At 28.6% G+C, this 20,819-nt stretch overlaps 1 protein-coding gene across 1 annotated transcript in view; it reads left to right on the forward strand.

Moving 5' to 3' along the window:
- Positions 1-20,819, forward strand: part of LOC107448478 (WD repeat-containing protein 17) — a 142,187-nt gene that overhangs the window by 98,101 nt on the left and 23,267 nt on the right. Inside the window, exons 8-14 of the mRNA XM_043039824.3 lie at positions 3,481-3,566; positions 4,419-4,508; positions 8,010-8,098; positions 12,975-13,050; positions 16,761-16,963; positions 19,341-19,490; positions 19,841-19,977. Of these exons, the coding sequence (XP_042895758.2) occupies positions 3,481-3,566; positions 4,419-4,508; positions 8,010-8,098; positions 12,975-13,050; positions 16,761-16,963; positions 19,341-19,490; positions 19,841-19,977 (831 nt within the window). The remainder of the gene's footprint in view (positions 1-3,480; positions 3,567-4,418; positions 4,509-8,009; positions 8,099-12,974; positions 13,051-16,760; positions 16,964-19,340; positions 19,491-19,840; positions 19,978-20,819) is intronic.

The following is a 20,819-nucleotide window of genomic DNA, read 5'->3' on the forward strand; positions in this document are numbered from 1 at the left end:
CCCTAGATAGCGTATTCGAGCAAAGCGATCGTAAACTGTTGAGACGCCGCTGAATTTCTTTTGCGTCAGTTGGAATGCCACTTTACAAAAATGCTATTCAGGTGTTGACTACGTTACCTAAATGAGATTTTTAAAAATTTATGTACGGTGAAAGCAGAAAGCGCACAAAATGAGCAGGTTTCGTAAAAATACACAAAATTTGAAAAGCGCATGAAAGTTCTTGTAACAATAAATAAACAATTAAATAAAATATAAAAGAAAAATTCTTTCTTCATTGAATTTCTTTTTATTTGAATTTAAAAGAAAAACCGTGTTTCATTCTTTAAAGACTAGAAAATACTTGGCAATTCAATCTTAAAATTTAGTTGGCATTGGGACGAACAGGTATTGATACGGAAATATCCCCAACATAACTTTCTTAAATGTATTTTAAACATCTCACACTGTTATTAGTAATTAATAATTAACATTTCAATTCCTACCTGTTTAATTCTAAAATTCTGCAAGTTCCCGTTCTTTGGATAATAATTGCCTTAGTTCTTCTCGAAATATATCATGATTTTATTAGCTTTGATAGATTTTAGCGTAAAAACAGTGAAATATCAATGAATACATAAAAAGAAATTAAAATAGTATGAAAATAACAAATCACGAACCAGATTTAGAATTATGTGGATCATTACTTTAAAATATTATTCATTAATATAATATTTATGGCATTATTAAAAAATTAAATTATTATTTAAGTAATAAACTCTTTGCCTCATTTGAGCTGATATGTTTTAAAAGAAGTATTTCAGTACCAATACCTGTAAAAAAATTCGAAAAATTATATTGATTTAAAGGTTAAAACTTATAGCCGCATATTTGGCCAGACACCATACTTGGCATTTTCTCTTGGTTAATAATTTCTTTTGGCAAGAACATGTATAAATATAGAAAAACCTTATTTCTGTTTATTATATAAAGTTTTTAACTATAGTTTTCATTCAAAATAAATTGATTTTTTAAAAACTATAGAAGATTTTATATATTTAAAAACAGTAAAATGTATACAATTCAGTCTACTAAAAATGCTAATATTTTGTGGGAAAAAATTAAAAGCATACTATTATTTCTTTTATATATAAATTAATTGTTTAGCCATTGAAGTTTGTTAGTACCAAAACTTTACTTTTAAATTTTGCTTTTTCATTGAATAAAGGAGAAAAACAATCTCTTGCACAAGGAAGCAACTAGGTTTACCTGAAACTGATCCAAGTATTAATTCTTAAATAGATGAAGTATTGAAATTCACAAACTTATAACATACAGGGATTGGACCAAATTATGGAAGCACTTCTATAAAAATTTCTCTTTTTCATTTTTCTCCAGAAATACTCAGAGAATTATTTTATAACTTAAGAAATGTTTAGGTCCTGCAATTTTTCATACATATCAATAAAGTTTAGAGAGGTTTGAAGGACGGGCAATAAATTATAAACTAGTAAAACTGTTTATGAATATCATATGCCAAAATATAGAGTAATAGGCTTGTAACTTGTTTCAGTTACTTTGGATATCTTTTGCATTAACTGTACAAAGTTTTTAAACCTAGCTTATAATCATGCAGATATGGAAATTTTTTATTTTAAAAAAAAATTGGCCTTATATTTTCTTACTATATTTGCAGAAATATAACGCCCGGTGGCTGAGCGGTAGCGCTCAGCACTGTCGTGCCGCAGGTCCCTGGTTCGATCCTCAGGCCGGGCAAACTTGGCTCAGCCATTCATCCCTTCAGTGGGTCAATAAATGAGTACCAAGCATGCTTGGGAACTAAACACTGGGGGTTCGGCTGACTACCTGACCAGAACATCTGCTCCTGCACCCCAGAGCCCAAGGTCAAGAAAACTGAGATGGGCACAGTAGGCCTTGGTTGACTGTTGCGCCACTAAGTTTTAGTTTATTTGCAGAAATATGCAATAAAGTTAAACAAGCATGTTAGCGCAATTTTTAAATAATAACAAAAATATTTCAAAATTTGAAAAAAAAAATCATTGAAAATTGCATGAGATATGAGCATTCAAATTTATACTTTCATATTGTGCATGCGCAGAAAATCTTTTTAAAGAATGTTTTCTTTATTTTCTTCTAAATTGTATTTGGTAACTTATGAAATTGTATTTGAATGTCTTGAAAACTTAAAAAGATATGCTATTTTCTAAGTAGTTTTCATAAATTTCGAAACAAAGCTTTAAATGGTAAAGGGTTTTCCACAAAATTTACTTTCTACCCTTAAACAGGATTTATTATAAGGGTCATTGGCATTATATAGGTCTCCCACCCCCTATTTAAATTATGTTTTCTTTCCTAATATTTTGTTGTCCAGACCATCATTTTAGGGTACTATCATTTGTCATTAAATTTTCTTAAATGATGCAAAATGAAATTTGTAGAAAACCCCTCATCATTTGATATTAAAAAAAAATACAATATCTACTTAGAAAATTACTATGCACTTTTTAAATTTTTCAGATCAGACTTTTTATTAATATGCCAATTAAACTTCTTTCATTAATTACCAAATGCAATTCAAAACAAAATGATGATAAGAAAAAAAAATTAAATGCAGTATGAAAAGATAACTGTAAATGCTCATATATTGTACAATTTTTAACGAGTTTTTTTCAAATTTCAAAATATTTTTATTCTAAACAAAAAATTAATGTAGAAAGTATGTTCAGTTTTATTGAATATTTATGCAGTTAGGAAAAAAATGTACGGCTAAAAATAAAATATTAGTTTTTATAAAAATGTACATATCTCCATGAATATTTAAGCTAGATTTGCAAAACTTTGTGTGGTTATTGCATATATTATTCAAAGTAATTGAGATAAGTTGCAAGCTTGATTCAGTTTTTGAGGGATCCAAAATTAAAATTCAGTCACACTTCTACACATACCTGTTTTCTTCCTTGCCAATGATGCCCATGCATAAATCACTGCTGCTTTCCAAAGAACTCTAAATCTTATCAAAATGTAAGAACTAGTAAATGCCTAATACTAGCTGATATCTTAGATCAGCTGTCAAATACAAAAGTTCATTGTCTGAACAAGAGTTTCTTAAACTATGGGTTCAACCTCAATTTACTTAATTTAATATATTAAAATAATTTATAATTATCAAATATTTTACTGAATGTGTCTGAAAATGGATAAAGATAAGAAAATACATACCAAGTAAAATCGAAACCTTTTTAAGGAATTTTTATTATTGTATTATACTTTTATTTATTTAATTAAAGTTTTCACATTGTTCTATATTTTAAATTGAAAAATTAATGCAAGTACAGTTGCCAGTACACGTGAAGAAACTGACAATATTCCTCTGGCGTAAATATTAATAAATGCTTTATATTAATATTGATAAATGTTTTTTTCATAACTGTTATCTTTCCTATGATTAGATTTTAAAAATAACAATTGTTCTTCAATTTATAGCATGAAAAGAATACATACATTTATTGTGTGGCATGGAACCAAAAGGATAGCAGAAAAATTGCTTCTGCTGGAGGTGATGGATTTTGGTATGTTTCCCACATTTTGGTTCACTGGTTTTTAAAACATAGTATGTTTTTAGAGTGTATTTATTTTCATTTATCTAACTTAATTATATGTGACTAATGAACTAACCTTATTGTAGTAAGGAAAGCAAATAAACCAATTCACAGTTATTTAAAGCACTTTGCTGAACCTATGTGTATTTCTAATTTTATGGTGCTTTTATTGGTGCACATTATTTTTCGTTATCTAACTAATGTATCAACCTTGCTATATTTACTACATAATAGTTTCCCAGTTATTTTCAGAATTCATTCTAGATGGGTTTTAATTGGCAGAACATGTCATTTACCTTGTAGTTAAAAATATTTCTAGCCCGTGTGTCATTTGATCTCAATTACCGCTCGTGATATTTTAAAAAATATATGATCTATTTGTGCTAATACCATCACAAATCCTCATTATTTTCTGTTGCTGATATGCAGTGATTTAAGTTATTCAATGTATTTTTGACCTTTTTCATATAATATTTTAAGTTTTCAATATTTTGAATGCAATGTTGTTACTACATTGTGAATGATGCATTTAAATAATCACTTTAGAACATGCCTGATTTGTAACAATTGCATTGGATGTCTACGTATTTGTTTTTGGCTATTTCCACTTATTTTTTTTAAAATCCTAATACTCTAATCTCAATATTATTATGATACTCAAATTTTGAATTGCATATTGAAAATGGAGTGCCTTTTTTTAAAATTTAGAGTGAACTCTGCTTTTCAAAGCACTTTACGGAATTGCTTTGTAAAATTCTGCATATTTATAAGTTTAAGCTTTTATGAGTGTATTTATTTGTCAATTTTCTTTTAAATTGATAGTAAAGTGCATCATACTAGTAATGGAAAGTTAGTTCAGGCATTTAAGCATCCAGCTGTTGTTTATGGATGTGACTGGAATCCTAATAATGAGTAAGTAATAATTTTATGATATTAAAATCGTATATTTTCTACTGATTTATTTAGTTTTTATTAAATCATCTTCATTTTTAAGGGTATCAACTAGTTTAGTTTTGTAAAATTACGAAACCTGAAACTTCTTTTATTTTCCTTTTTAGGAAATTGTTTTGAATTAGGCAATTAAATTTAAGAAATACTTATAATTTTACAATTAATTTCAGAAAGCTCTAACACTCTTCAACATTTTAAGTTTTATTTTAGTTATTGTATCTAATTTTTAAAATTGAGTTAAAAAAAAAAAAGTTAATTGTCAAAGTCAATTAAGTGAGAAAATCCTGGCTAATAATAGTTTATTTTTATAATGTCCAAAGTTGTAAACTCTTTCTATTTTAATAAAATTTTGTTTAAATAACTTTTAAAAAATGCATTTGTTTTAATTCTGATATTTATTTCCAACAAGATTTCAAATTAAGGGATCTACTAAATTGTATTTAATTTTTTATATTTCACTTATAAATTTTGTTAACTCTTTAAAAAATTTTAAAATCACTGAAATTTGAAAATTATTCTATGTCTATATTCAAACCCTAGTTAGAAGTAAAATCTCATTGCTTTTCTGTACAATTTTTTTTTATTTTTACATTATTAATTTGTAAACTGTGAATGTTTGAATGAACTGTGAATGTTGAATGAGAAAATGTTTGCTACCAATTTAGGCTAGTGTGTTGACTTTTAAACATTTAATGCAGAGTGTTTAAAATAAAACCGAAAACTACTAGCCTAGCCTTATGCCTAGCTTAGGTGTTAATTCCTGGCATTGTGTCTGTTACTTAAATTTAAAGGTTCCTTAAATCAGGGATGAGATACCTCCGCGGAGTCGCGGATTTCCGCTTTTTTTTCAGATTTTTCCATTTTTCCCGCTAATTTCCGCTGAAATTTTTTTTTGCCCAAGTTAAAATGTTTTATGAGGAATTTAATTTTCCGCGGAGGGAAATTGTTGAAGTCCCTTTTCCTCCCTCTGAAGTTTCTTTAAAAATCATTTCCTTGGGATAAAACTGGTTGACCTTTATACAGGGATGAGATTTTTTTTGTCTCTCGAATTTCAGCCTTTTTATCAAAAACTCCGATTCTCTAAAAGTTTCGTTTTTTTAAATAAATATCCCGTTTTTTTTTTAAATTCAGTCATTGAAGTAAAATAATTATATTTATTTACGATTTTCAAAGATAAACAGAAAATTCAATCTACGCCCTAGCTGCTAACCCTTCCGCATTTTTACTTATTTTAGCTATTTTCTCCGATTTCGCGCACAGAAAATAAGATTTTCCGTATTTTTTATCCGTCGGCTGGATAGCTCGTATTTTCGTAATTCAGATCTCGATTTTTATTCACGCGATTTTGATATCAATCATCGATTTTCGTATTTACCTGATTTAAAAGTTGCACATTGCGATTCTTATTTACGCTATTTAAATATCGTATATTATGATTCTTATTTACGACATTTAAAAATCCAATATCGTGTTTTGTATTTATGCATTTTTAAAATCTCGATTTTATTATCAAATCTCGATTTTCGTATTTACCTAATTTAAAAGTTGAACGTTGCGATTCTTATTCAGACGATTTAAATATTGTACAGTGCGATTCTTACTTACGAGATTTAAAAAATCAATATCGCGATTTGTATTTACGAGCTTTTAAAGCCCTATGTAGCAATTCGTATTCACGTGAGCTTAAAATCCAATATCGTGATTCGTTTTTGTGGTTGTAATATCGCGCGATTTAAAAATTATGCGTCGTGATCAAAAAATTAAAAAATCATGATTTGTATTTTCGCATTTTTTAAATTCGATGTAGAGTTTCATATCGGGATTTATATTCACATGGTTTACAAGTTTAAAAATCGCACTTTTTTGTCACATTTTTGTTTATATATATATATATATATATATATATATATATATATATATATATATATATATATATATATATATATATATACAGTAGAGAACCAATTATCCGGGATGCTCGGGACCATCGCTATCCCGGATGTCTGAATTTCCCGGTTTTCTGGATCGACGAAAAAGTGTCGTTAATCGATGTTTTATCGAACCCGAATTACAAGGAAAAAGTGTAATGCATAAAGTAAGAGAAAAAAGAAAGGTACTCTTAACTTTAAAACGAAAAAAAAATGGTAAAAAAATAATATTTAAAAGAATAAAAAAATTTGCAAGTTTAGACAAGAAAAACAAGATTAAAAAATACAAAATTCTCGTATTTATTTTCTAAAAATAATTACAATTCCTAAATTAACTAATATGAACAAAACCAAAGGTTAAATAACGCGATATATTTCATACCTAATTATACGGGGGAAACGATAAAATAAAAGGAAAACTTATTAATCTAAATAAAAACACTTGAAAATTATCGAACCGAAACGATAGTTAAAAAAGGCACTAGCATAAATATTGAAACCCGGAGCAAGGCAAGATCAACGGAATTTTAAAAAAAAAACCTAATTATAAAATTTATGAGTAAAAAGAATTAATTTATTGAGTGCGAAATTTATTGTGAAAAAAAAATCAAACGTAGTGGAATCAGAAAAACAAAACTGCAATCTGCTTCTTAAAATAATCCTATGTTTAAATTAATAAACAATTCTCCTCTTATTATTATTTTTTTTGTTGATAAAAACTCGATATTTAATTACAGCAGATGTGATTCCACATCAATAAAAACTTGCAAATGATACCGCACTTGAATTTATTCAGAAGAAAAAGATTTTATTTTTATTAATCGATGTCAAATAGATAAATATATTTCTCTTTTTCATCTTCTGTTCACTGATATGCATGCAATGCATTTTCCCCACCCCCGCTCGTAAATTAAACAGAAAACAAAATCAGCATGCCACACCCTTGAGCTTGATGCACGGCCTAAAGGAGAAAATAAAACATTCCTCCCTTCCCTGCCTTCAAGGTCACGGAGGAAATGACGTTTCTCTGGGTAAACGGGGAAAAAAATTCTCCCCTTCCTTACATTTTCCTCTACTCGGCTTCAAGGATGAGTTCATTTCCGCTTTTTTTTCATAATCCTTCTAGTTTAAAATGGCGGGAAAACCGATCAAAAATTTTCCCGGTTTTCTGGTTTCCCGGTTATCTGGATACCGGATAAATGGTTCTCTACTGTATATATATATATATATATATAAATATATATATATATATATATATATATATATATATATATATATATATATATATATATATATATTTCTTCTTTTTTTTTTCTTTCTTTTTTTTTTGTTTTTTGGATTTCCTCTTTTTTACTTTCTGACTACTCTCATCCCTGCTTAAATACAGTGTTTTTGACTTCAGCTCTGCTTGCCCATATTATTCATAGAATAATAATTTCTTTTTTTCTTAGTTGTATTTCAGTTTTTTATTTGTTTTTCTTTTTTCTTTCATAAGATAAACATTTATTTAAAAATATTGTATTAATATTTTCAGAAACATATTAGCTACTGCTTGTGAAGATTCTTTAATTCGAGTATTTTATGTGGGAAGTGGAACTGATCAACCTTTGAAAACATTATCTGGTAAGTTATAACAAAATATATACATTTTCTAAAAATTATTTTAGCAATTCCTGTTAACTCATTGCTTATTCTGAAGGTGTTTTCTATTGCTGATTATTTTTTAAATACTCTAGAGTTTTGATAATCTATGTTAGCAATGATTGTTGCCAACTCTGGCAGATAAAACTCAGATTAATCAGATTTTATTATAACTAAAATAATATTTCCAAATCTAAATGCACTAATTTTTCTTCATATGATGTACATTAACAGACTACATTAAAAAGTGTGATTTAAAAAGATAATAAGTTTTAGAATTTTGGCTTTTCACATTTTCCTAGCACTTAAATTCACAAGTTTAACATTAATCAGATATTTTGAAAATGTCAATAATACTATTTGTATTCTTTAATACTTTTGATTAAAAGCTAAACGATGATTAAAAGCACCATACTTTTGATTTAAGAATCATCAATTTGAGTAAAAACTGCTTTACTACATTAACATGATTTTTTTTAATACTAGAAACTGAAATTGAAACTAGTTTAGCGGTAGTACTAGAAATAATTCAGTTTCTTATAAATCAGCATTATAATTGCAAATAGAGTTCTTATATACTTTTACTTATCCTTATTGTTGTAAACACATCAATTGTTGTTTTGAAGTTTGTTTGTTTTTCTTACAAGCTGCTGCTCTTTAATTCTCTAAATTTGGGTGTTTTTGGTGGTAAGGTACAGAACCTCATATCCGGAAATCGGAAAACCAGAACGAAATTTTATACATTTTCCCGCCATTTTTTAAAAAAAGTTTTTTTTCCTCATAAGACTTTAGGATATTTCTTTCTTTTTTAAAAGATGTTTACTTTACCATCATTTCAAGAGTAATTATTAGTTCTCTACACTGTCAAGAGAAGTAAGAGTGTTGTACTAAATATCATCAATCATTCGCTTCCTCACCCCCTACATAGTTGTTTCTTTTCAATCATAGCTCAGTGAGAACTGGTGACTCATTGAACGCCTGTTTTCTTATCATTTGGCCTTTAAGCAGGGGTAGTCATCATGTCTGTTGATTGCTTAGTTAAGGAGAGTTAAAACAAATAATTTTATTTGTCTTCTTTGATTCTTAGAAATCTCTGAAAGTACTCCCTACAGGGACTGCAGAACTCCTATTTTTCCTATTATCCCTGCTTTTTTTCTTGTTATTTCCTACTTTTTCTTATTTTTTAAAAAATTATCTGTCATTTCAGCTATTCCCCCTTTGAACATAGTGTATGGTCCCGAGATAGCTCAATAGTTAAAATTAAAGGTAATTGACTGTATATAATAATTAACAAATATTTATTTAACAAATGTAATTAATTAGTTTACGCATGAACTTGCATTAGAGAGCGACCATACGCTCTTAACAATTCAATCAACAAGAACAAGAGTGAGTAGTTCAAAGGGTTATATTATGATGAAAGATGGTTGGCGCAATACAATCTCGCCAAACGGTAATTCAACACAAAACACACAGTGACACAGCCAAAGAAAGTGGAATAATGACTCAAGGTCAAGTACAGTATAGGACCCAAATTCCAGCATTCACGGGACCGACGAAATTCCATATTTCGGAATTTGACGAATTTCGGATCTCTTCCAGAAATTTCAATATGGCGCCCACATATTATGATATTTCAATTATGCTGTTAATTTCAGAAAAATCAATAAATTTAGCAAAGTTTCGATTGTAGATTCTGATGGGGTGAATTTAATACTGTCCCATCATAGGAAATTTCAATAATTAAAATAATAAATTTCCTTAATTGAAATAATAATCTATATAATATTATCAAGAAGAAATAATTCAAGATGAAATAATCCGAATCCTCCTAAAAAGAAATAATTGTTTCTTCTTCGACGTGAGGTTTTTTCTTTTACGTAAAATTTTGTTTTAACAAAAAACGCTCACCTCACAAAAAAATAAAAATAAGCCAACAAGGAACTACACAAAAAAGTAAAATGCTAAGAAACTGACAATTAATAACTACAAAAAGGAAGCAAACAACTAATAAGGATAAAAAAAAAACAAGTTAACAAGTAACAAAAAAGTAAGTTAATAACTAATAGAAAGATAAGTAAATCAAATAAAAAAAAAGCAGCAAAAGGGATAGAATTCATTTTATACACCATTTGGTAGTTTCAATGTCTACTGGGTGTGGCCAATTTATGGTCAGACAGAAGAGGGAAATGTGGGGACAAACCAGTGAAGCACTTGCACTCCTGTCAAAATTGATTGATCAGTTTCTTCCAAATTGCATTTCTTTATTTTGTTCATTGGAAATGCAGATCTTTTTACTTTTCAGTTTCACTTTATTTTAAATTGCTTTAGGAACAGATGTTTTGTTTGACACAGATTTATTTCTTTTCATCCTTTTTTTTTATTTTTAAAAGATAAAATATAGTTACTTACTTCAAGAGAAAAAATTTCCAAATAAAAAGAGAATATGACTGATTTTTTTTTCTCTTATCAATAAAAATTTCTTAAAAAACAAAAAAAAAAGGCTGGATTAAGTGTGGAATTTTGAGTCCTGCTGAATTAGGGATCCCATACTGTATTGCAACTGCACACATTTTTCAATCCATTAAATTTGAATGGGGTGTGAGGAGGGGGCAAAACTCGGTAGAACAAAAATTCTTTTTATTATGTCAGCTTCTGTGTCTGCTTGCCAATTTATGTTTAACTGGAGTAAAGGGAGAAATGAAATTGCTCAGCTTAATGAGGAATAAGATTGTGATACACGTGTTTTTCTTTCTGATTTTGATTAATGTTTTAGCGAAATGTTGAAACCCAAATTAAACTCTTCTAGATAGTAATTGCGTGCCAGAATCACGTCGATAATGCCGCAGAACGTTAGACAGTTTTTTGCGGAAAGATTTTTTCTTTGGGAAGTAAAAAATTTTAAATTTTTTTTCTGCAGAAATTTTCAAAAAAATTTTTTTTTATCCAGAATTATATTTAAACGATGTCTTTCTAGCGTATAAGAGAATGGAAACGAAATGCTCTCGATTTTTCTCTTCTCATTTGAGAATAATGAAATAAAAAAATTTATTTTTCTTTTCTCCATAAATTTTCGAAAGATTCTTTTTTTTTTTTCATCCAGAATTTAATTCAAAGGATGTCTTTCTCGTGTAGCGCATAGGAGGGGAAAGAAATACTAGCGAATTTTCTTTTCTCATTTGAGAATAATGAAGTAAAAAATTGAATTCTTCTTTTCTCCCGAAATTTTCGAAGGATTCTTCTTTTTCTCCATCCAAAATTATATTCAAACGATGTCTGTCTCGTGCATAGGAGGGAAAAGAAACGCTCGCAATTTTTCTCTTCTCATTTGAGAATATAAAAAAATAAAGAATAATTAAGTAAAAAATATTATTTTTCTTTTCTCCAGAAAGTTTTGATAGATTTTTTTTCCATCCAGAATTATATTCCAACGTTGTAAATGCTCGTGGTTTTGTCCTGACGCAGACAACAGCAAAATAGAAGAAAACGGCAGAGGATGGAACCCATCTCCCCCCCCCCTTTTTTTTTTCTTCTTCCAATTTATCTTTTTTGTTCATTTTATATTAAGCCTGTATAAATATTTTTATTTCATTATTTTTTTTCCTTTTTATCTTATTAAGCTTATGTGTATTACTTTATCGTTTTCTCTTCTTTTTTAAATTACTTCTAAATATATTTTTTTTTTAGTAGAGTTTGACAATAAAAAAAGAACAGCGTTTTGTAGCGATTCAGAGAACTGGAAAAATCCGTTATCCGGAATAGCGATGGTCCTGATCATTTTCGATAATAGGTTATCAACTGTACTACACAGTTTTTTGCTTCTGGCATTTACAAAGGCGTAATTTTTTTAAAATTTAAGACGTATATTTTTTGCCCATATAGAAAGATTAAACTAATATTAAAAACAGGATTTAGATACAAAAAATTTAAAACATTATCCTTTATTAAATATCTAAGGTTTAAAATAATAAGTCTAAATGTGGTCTGACAGATTTATCCCATAAAAATTATAATACAGATTAAATGCTATTTAAATACCATTTTCAACCACAGATTGTTTTACTATTAGAAACAATCGTTTTAATTTTTAAAACTTTCTCGGCTTCAAATAATTTCAATCAGTGTCATGGGCCCCTTAATGCTCATTACTATACATCAATGGCCCTTTATGCCAAACCATAAAACCAATATGTTTTTAAATGTTATTTTCTATCACTTAAAAATTAAGTTTTAGAAAAATTTATATTATTTTGTTGACAAAGTCAACAAAATAGTTTTGTGCTATGCTCTTTTTATATATATTTTTAACAAAATACAATTTTTATGTGAAAATTCTCTTTGAAATTTTATGTCCAAGCATTATAAGAATTCTATTCTGATGAGGTTCTCTTTGAATAATTAGTACATTTTTTTTCATAATTTATCCATGTAGAGAAAAGGAATAAGCAATTTTTATAAATCCTGCTTATTTCTCTCTATATAATTTTTTAACATATAGATTTACCACATCTCTATCATTAATGCTTGATGTCTGTATATAATTCTGACTTTGTGCTCTTTAGGTCAAATTAATGTTTTGGGGATTCTTATATTTAGTCCACTAGTCCAAGAAATGGCTATTCTAAAGGTTTCATGTACATATTTATCCAAATGAATTTGAATGATTAATAATCGTAAAAACAATACAGTTAAGATAAGGTCACACTGTATATCTAATAAATATGATGTTTAGATTAATTTGTTCACTTATAGTTGTAATCCTTATACTTTAAACTACATAGTACTTTATACATTTGTTTTATTATCCTTTGATGAGTTTTTAAATACTATATTAACATTGCTATTCTAATATTATTAGGTCATGAGGGGAAGGTTTTCCGAGTAAAATGGTCGCCTTTAAAAGATGGATTTCTGTGTAGCACATCTGATGATTGGTTAGTATAAACATCAATAAACATCTGTACTCTAACAAAACCCTATCTTAGGACATTATTTTTAGCAGTTTTTTTTACTATTTCAGAACCATTGTCATTTGCTTTTTCAAACATTATTTTCATTAAAAAGTATACTAATATGCATGCTATGGATAGTTTTAAACAGTGATGGGATTCAACGGGTACTAGCTTAGCACTTCTTGTAATTTCTTGACACTATTGATTTAAAACATTAAATTTTGGCAGGAGTTTGATTTGTAGTCTGCAGGAATTGGTGTATTTTGGAGCATTTAATATATTTCAACAATTCTAGTAACTATTTTCAACTTAATTAAAAATGAAAAGACAACTAAGTTAAGTGGACTATTTTTCTAAAAAATCTATGTAAGTTAAAGAAACAAGAAACAGAAAACTGCAACAGCATAGAAGAAACATAACCAGGAAGATAAAACTAATCTTCCTGAATGCTATACACAAGAACAGTTTCTATATTTTTCCAAAAAGTATGAGGAATTAGCAGTTGATAAAGGTAAATTGGGATGTGATTACTGTCGTAAATTGGGAATAACGAAAGGCATTCATGAGAAATGTCAAAAAGAACCAGCAAGCATCTTTAAGGAAAATAAAAGGAACGAACAATTCAAAACTACTTATATCAGGATAGTTTTAAACAGTCAAGAATAATCTGGTATGCAAAGTTTTTGACAAAATTAATTAAAAATGCAAAGAATCAGCATTTAAAATATTTAATTCTCTGCCCAGTTTGGCCAAACATTGCCGTCCATTTTCAGACTTTGAAGATGAAATTGAACTTTAAATAAAAAATATACTCAATATCGAGATTGGTCTTCATTCAAGGAAAATAGCAACAAAGATTGAAATTCATTTCCAACGAAATGAAAAAGAAATATTTCTTAAAATTATAGGATATAAAATTTTGCATTATTATTGATGAGCTTATAACTGTCTAGCCAGCCAGTTTTAGTGATTTTTATTCAAATGAAAGATCCAGAAATCGCACCTTTCATCCTTGTGGAATTAGTTGAATTGCTTAAGAAAGGTTCTGAATCAATTTTTGAAATTATATTGCAGACTTTAAACAGCATAGGATATGACAACAATTATTTAAAACAAAATCTAATTGTATTTTGTTCTGATGGAGCCAATGTAATTTTGGGGGGAAAAGCTGGTGTCAATTCTCAAATTTTGAGTTATTTTCCAAATATTATTCTCTGGCATTGTTTAAATCATCGCCTTCAGCTTGTTTTCGATGATTCATTCAAGAAAATTAATCATTTTAAATTAATTTTCTATTGATAAAATGTATACAATTTTTCATCATTCAAAACAAATATCAGATTGAATGTTTCAAGATCTCAACAGCTTGGAAATTAAATCATCAAAATTTAGCATGTTTTTTGGGCCACAATTGGCACAATTTAAGATAACCTGCAGTTTGGCACATTTATCCATCTATTTATTCTTCAAATCAAATAAAAAATTCTCAGGCTTGTAGAAACACTTAGAAAACAAAAACTTCCAAAAAGGATCTGGCCCTCATCATCCAAAGCATTACAAGAAAGACTCAGGGTATGGAGCGTTCGCCTTCCAATGCGGCGAACCGAGTTCGATTCCCAGTCAATACGAATTCTGCATCCGACTTGCACCGATCACAGTACTGACGTGAAATATCCCCAGTGGTATACGGATCATGGGTTTGAGTCCCCTTGCCATCAGGCTAGCTGTGTGAGGTTATCGTGGTCTTCCTCTCCGTGTAACGCAAATGCAGGTTAGCTCCATCAAAATGTCCTCCACGAAGACAAATTTCCCCCAATGCTTGATCCAGGAGTTCCCTTGTCTTCTGGATTGGGTTCAAAATTACAAGGCTACGTAGTTGAACATTAGTAGTCGTAAACCCATAAAATGGGGTCGGCTATTCAGCGATGGTTATTGCACAGAGCTAATGATGGAACTTATAAGAAAACAAAGGAAACTTTTAGTTCTATAATATTTGAATTAATTGATTTTAGTGAAAACACGAAATTTAAATTTTAGCTGCGGAAAAAGTTGATAGATGGTATAGTTCAGAATCTTAAAAAGCAGATTAATGAATACTGGTAATTCATTAACGTGCCATATAAAGTCTGGTCAGAATCTGCGGGGTTTCATAAAATATTTGGAATCGGAATACTGAAGAGTCGAAGATGTTTCTTGGAAAGAAGTAGAAAATCAACGCCTCTGCAGTTTTTCGACATTTCCATGTATCAGAGAGACATCAATGTCTGTAAAGATTATACTAAAAATGTTTTGGGAAACATGGACATTCATATAATTCCTAAGAGTATTCAGAAGGCAAAGAATATTTTGAGAACTGTCACCGTACGTTCTGCTGAAGCTGAATGAGCCTTATGAATTCCATTTTTATGCACAAAAGAAATGGATTGACTGTAGATAACATTTTGAATACAGTGATAATTTCTTTAATGGGATTACCTCTGAAAGACTAGAGTCCAAAGCCAGTGATTACAAAATGGCTATGGCGTAATCACAGTGTTGCGGATATTATCAAGTGAAAAACAAAGCAAGTAGATGAAGCAAAAGAAAAAAATAATTAATTTAAAACTAGAATTAATATTTTTATATACCTCCTATTTTATGTTCCTATTATATTCTATTATTATTACTTTTTTCTTCTAAAAAATACCGAAAATATTTCAAAAGTACTTATTCTTAAATAATTTGAATCCCATCACTCGTTTTAAACATTATTAATAACGCACCAGCCAGAAAATATGAATTGTTTTGGTGAGAGTGCTACATACAACGTCATCTAGTTATAATTGCATAGTATGTATCCATAAGAAGTATGTAAGGAACATTCGAAAAAGAACTTTTCACCATAATAACTGTCATAATGTTAGCATACATTCCATTAAAATGTTAGTCTAGAAAGTATTAGCAGTCTAAGTAATAAAATATTATTTGCCAGGAGCCTATAAGTATCAAAACGAACCACAATTGGACTTACTTTATTTGACTTATCCTCATGGGAAAGTGATAATCCAAGAAGGCCCAATTGTTAATAAGCAAACAAGCAACTAAATTAATCTTTTACTGAATTTCAAAACACCTTGACATTTTCCTTATAACATAATTTATACTATATTTGGTTTTTATTTAAATTATATTTTCTCCTTTTGTTAAAAACAAAGGTATTTACTCATTTGTAGTTTTTGCACTGTTCTCTCTACGATATTGAAATAATATCCATTATCCAATGTTTCCAAAATGTCTTTAAAATTATCTTTATCTTTTGCAATGGTCAGTATTTTCAGACTTCATTTCTGTATTGCTTAATGGGGAAACTGTATGTAGCCCTAATTGGTTAAGTATCATAAGAATCAGCTCTTGAATCTTTTATTTAAGTGTTTATTTAATAGGAGTGTAACTAGGAGTATAGCTCTTAATCAATAAGTATCAAGGAGTATAACTATATTAGAGTGCAAATCTTTATCAATTATTCTCTCATTTTTATTTACTGACACATTTAATTTTCCCATGATAATTTGCAAGTGCATTTATAAATACTGTACAGATTTGAAAGAATTTAAAATTTTGCCCCTTATTTAAATACCCTGTCTTACATTAAAAAGTTTAATACTCGTAGCATCACACATTTTACGTGATTTCAGAAAAATGTGTCTTCACAGCTCTGTTCGAGTTTGGCATTATGCACAAGGAATTGCTGTCAGAGTTCTTCAAGGACACACAAGTTACACCCGAGGATTACTATGGTGTCCTGAGCACCCAAATATTTTAATTTCTGGTAGCTGGGATTCTACAATAAGAATTTGGGATATCAGTGATGGAGCATGCATGGATGTCATAGAGGATCATGGTGCTGATGTATATGGTAATTTGTATTCTTCCTAATTTTTACCCAATAATTTAGTCTAAAGATTTGACTTTGAATTTAGCCACTATAAAATTTTTAAGAAATTGTTTGTTTTTTCCAATATACAATGTTATGCTCATTTTTAAACAAAAGTTCTTAAAATTCTATGCTGAAATTTAAGCTAATAAGAAAGATAAACCAGGGGTCTGTCCAGACATTTTATGTAGGGTCCATTTTAGTAAAATTGTGAAAAATTACTCATAATTTGTGAATATAAAATAAACGTCAAGTCACATTCTTTCAACCAGGGTCCGCTTTTGTGAATTTGTACAAATAGGGTCCGTTATTGCTAAAAAACTTTTTCAAGGAGTTTTTAAATTGTTAAAACATGCAAGATTATGCTCAACACTGTGAAATTATAATTAAAAAAATTAAATTTTAAAAAATTAACAGCAATTGCAGCTACTAAATTAGCGATGCAACATATAAATATTTGGTATTTAGCCTATACTGCTGAACGCAGAATATTCATTTCGGACGAAAAAAAGGAAGAAGTGTCTGCGGAAGACAAAATTTAGTTCGTTTACCTCTGTCTTTCTCCCCCCTCCCTCCTGGGAAGGGTTTACTCGATTAACAAAACAATAATGAAGATAAATTTGTGAAGGGTCCGATTTAAAGATAAATTATTTTGTGAAGGGTCCATTTTTAAGTTAAAATATTTTGTGAAGGGTCCGTTTTTATAAAAAGATATTTTGTAAAGGGAAAATTTCTTCTAAACAGACCTCTGTAAACATATATTGTGTTTATAAGCATGTGATTGTAATAAGCCTGTGCTGACTTTAAATGTAGTTTAGTCAAAACAGTGAATTTTCTTTATGAATAGATTTTTCATCTGTCTTCATTAAAATCAAATTGCATTTATATCACTATAGGTTTCATTTCTTTTTATTGTGCGTATAATATTTGATTAACCAAACGGGAGATTTTGAATTTTTTGACATTTTTGTTCAATATTTCCCAATTTTGTTAAAAATATTCTTATGAAAAATGTTTAGCGTGCAATGCCAGCTATACATAATTAAAGTTTCCAAAAAGGAGAATGTGACTTAGTTTTACAAAACTGCCCTTTTAAACCATTTTAAATAAAGTTAAAAACATGTTGAATGTTGATAAAATAACTAAACATACACACTTTAAAAATGCACTACTTTGGAATGCTAAAGAAATATCAAAATTTAAATTATGTTTGACTTTAAGAGTAAAATATTTTTATAATTCTATTTATTAAATATTTGCTGAATGCAAATATTTTTTTTACAATGCCCACCTTTTTAGAATGACCCGCTTGGGCATCATACAGGCATCTGAAGGGTAGATTTGTTGGCCACTCTTTCAGGGGCACCATATTAGGTGGGCCAGCGTTGCTTCCACAGTAAGGACAGATAGTACAGAGAAGGAAAGAACATCCATGCCTTGCCCGGGATTCGAACCCAGAACCTTTCTGATCCAAGGGCAGTTCCCTAACCCCTACATAGGCTGGTTGACTAGAATGCAAAAAAATAAGTTATTAAATAAAGCTAAAATATTTCTATTTGATATGGGTATAACTACTTTTGAATGAGACTTGAAAATATGCTACTTTATTAACTAAACACTTTGATGCATGTTGCATTAATCAAATTTTAAAAGGCTCTTTATGCTGAAATATTTCATGCAATAATTTTCATTAACTTATAAAAGAATTTAAAATTTTTTCCCTATTTTTTTTACTTAATTGTTATCAGAAAGACACACAGCATTTTTTTTTCTATTGACCTTCATCTTTCGTTGGAGTAAAGAATTGGTATAACTTTTATTCTCAGAGTATTTAACTCTGAATTTTTTGCACTTTTAAATGGCTGCTTTTCTGCTAATCAAAAAAAGAAAATCTCCATGTAATTTCATGGAAACATACTGATATTAAGTGAAAATTTCATCAGAAGGTTAATAAAAAGAACCGTGTTTCCTCAAATAATTTTCTTGGTTAAACAGTTTTTTTTATTCAGAAGGAAGTGTTTTCTCCTTTCTTCATAATTTTATTTATTTTCTGCTTAAGTGGGATTGAAAGTAAAGCATATTGGGTGAAAATTTTGTTATTGACATCCCTCCCTTTGTTTAGTTTTAATCTTGCCATTTGAATATTATTTTTTTAAACAATTCCTTTCTATTAGTTGTTATACATATAGATTTCTTTTTACTTGAATATGCTACACCTTTACTGGAAAAAATTGTAGTACACTTGTATTTAAATTAAATTATCATTTCTATTAAATCTTTGAAAAAGCCTTACTTTTTTATATATTTTTAATCAACTTAAATACCTATGAATTTAAACTTTTATTTAATACTTTTTCAGGTCTTGCCTGTCATTCTGAAAGACCTTTCTTTCTTGTTAGTACATCGCGGGATTCAACTGTTCGTTTGTGGTCTATGTTGCCTTTAGTTACTTCGTTATATATCAAAATATTAACATCAAGTCCTTTGAATACTGTATTTTCAACTTCTGGTAAGTGTCTGGAAACTAATGTGTTGTTAATAAAGTTGATGTAATTAGATTACCAGATTGGGAATTAAATCAGAGTTATATTTTGAGATGGTGTGTCTTATGGGATTAAGTTGCTCATAGAAAAAAAGAAATCTTCTACATTATTATTTGGAGATGCTACACAAAAAAACTGATGTTTGGGTTTTCTAGTATTCAGTGTCTTAGTAGTTAAACAATACTAAATTCTAAAGCAAAAATTTGTTCTTCCTTTTGCAACTACTTTTATCATAATTAAAACTAATATAATGCTAAGTTTGTCCTATTTTATAGAATTCTTAGATTAATTTATTTACTTTTTTCTGTACTTCCAGTTGTACAACCAACTTGTGACTTTGATGAAGGGTTTCTTCTATTTGGTACTCAATCTAAGCTTGTTAAAGATATTATTACAAAGTCAAATTCATTATCTGGCATTGATAAGTGGAAAGCTGTTTCTGAATTTTTTTGTGTAAGATAATTTTAGCATTTTTAATTTACAACTTTTTCTTTTAAAGCAACAAAAATATCATTAATTATAGATGTTTCATTATTAATGTAATTTTTAATTCTGACTGTTTAACTACAGAAAATCAATAATACCTCTAAAAGAATGGGGGGAAAATATTACTTTTTTACTTATATGTTATATAAATTTTAAAAAAAAAATTTAACTGTTTTATTTAGTTTTTAACCAAACTGTACAAAGAAATATAAAGGTACATGGTAAGATTTTCTGCTATGTATAAAAAATCAGAAACCTGTTAAAGATGTAATTAGCATGCAGTAAATTGTTTGAGTTCTTGCAAAATTAAGCAAATGAAACGTTAGGAAGAATGTTGCATGTTCTGAGTTGGCATTTTGAAATATATATTTTAATAAAGATTAAAATTTGGAGACTGCAAGATCAAAATCTTAACTTTTATTAAACTCCAAACAAATATATTCATAACAAAAACATATTGCCAAATTGTAGATATCATTAGAATTCTAGAATAACTATAAAAAAGAGAAAAAAAGCAAAAGTATATATATTTTGAAGAAATATATATACATTTTAAATTCATTGAACTCAGTACGCAGATGGCAGTTCAATTTCAGCATAGAAGATTACAGCTTTGACTGTAGTGGCTCATCTTTACTAGAACTGAGTTCATTGATGGAATCCTTAAGAATCTTCAATACTTAAGCCTAGTCTATCATTCGGTTCTAACACAAGCTTATCTTAATTCAATAGTAAAAAATTTCTGAAAGAAAATAGAGAAAAAATAATGTTTAATTAATCTAGCATTCTCAATTGTTTCGAATTGAATT

Source organism: Parasteatoda tepidariorum, chromosome 12 (genome assembly GCF_982258835.1).
Source record: "Parasteatoda tepidariorum strain Cologne lab strain chromosome 12, Ptep-v5.0, whole genome shotgun sequence".
Lineage (NCBI taxonomy): Eukaryota > Metazoa > Arthropoda > Arachnida > Araneae > Theridiidae > Parasteatoda > Parasteatoda tepidariorum.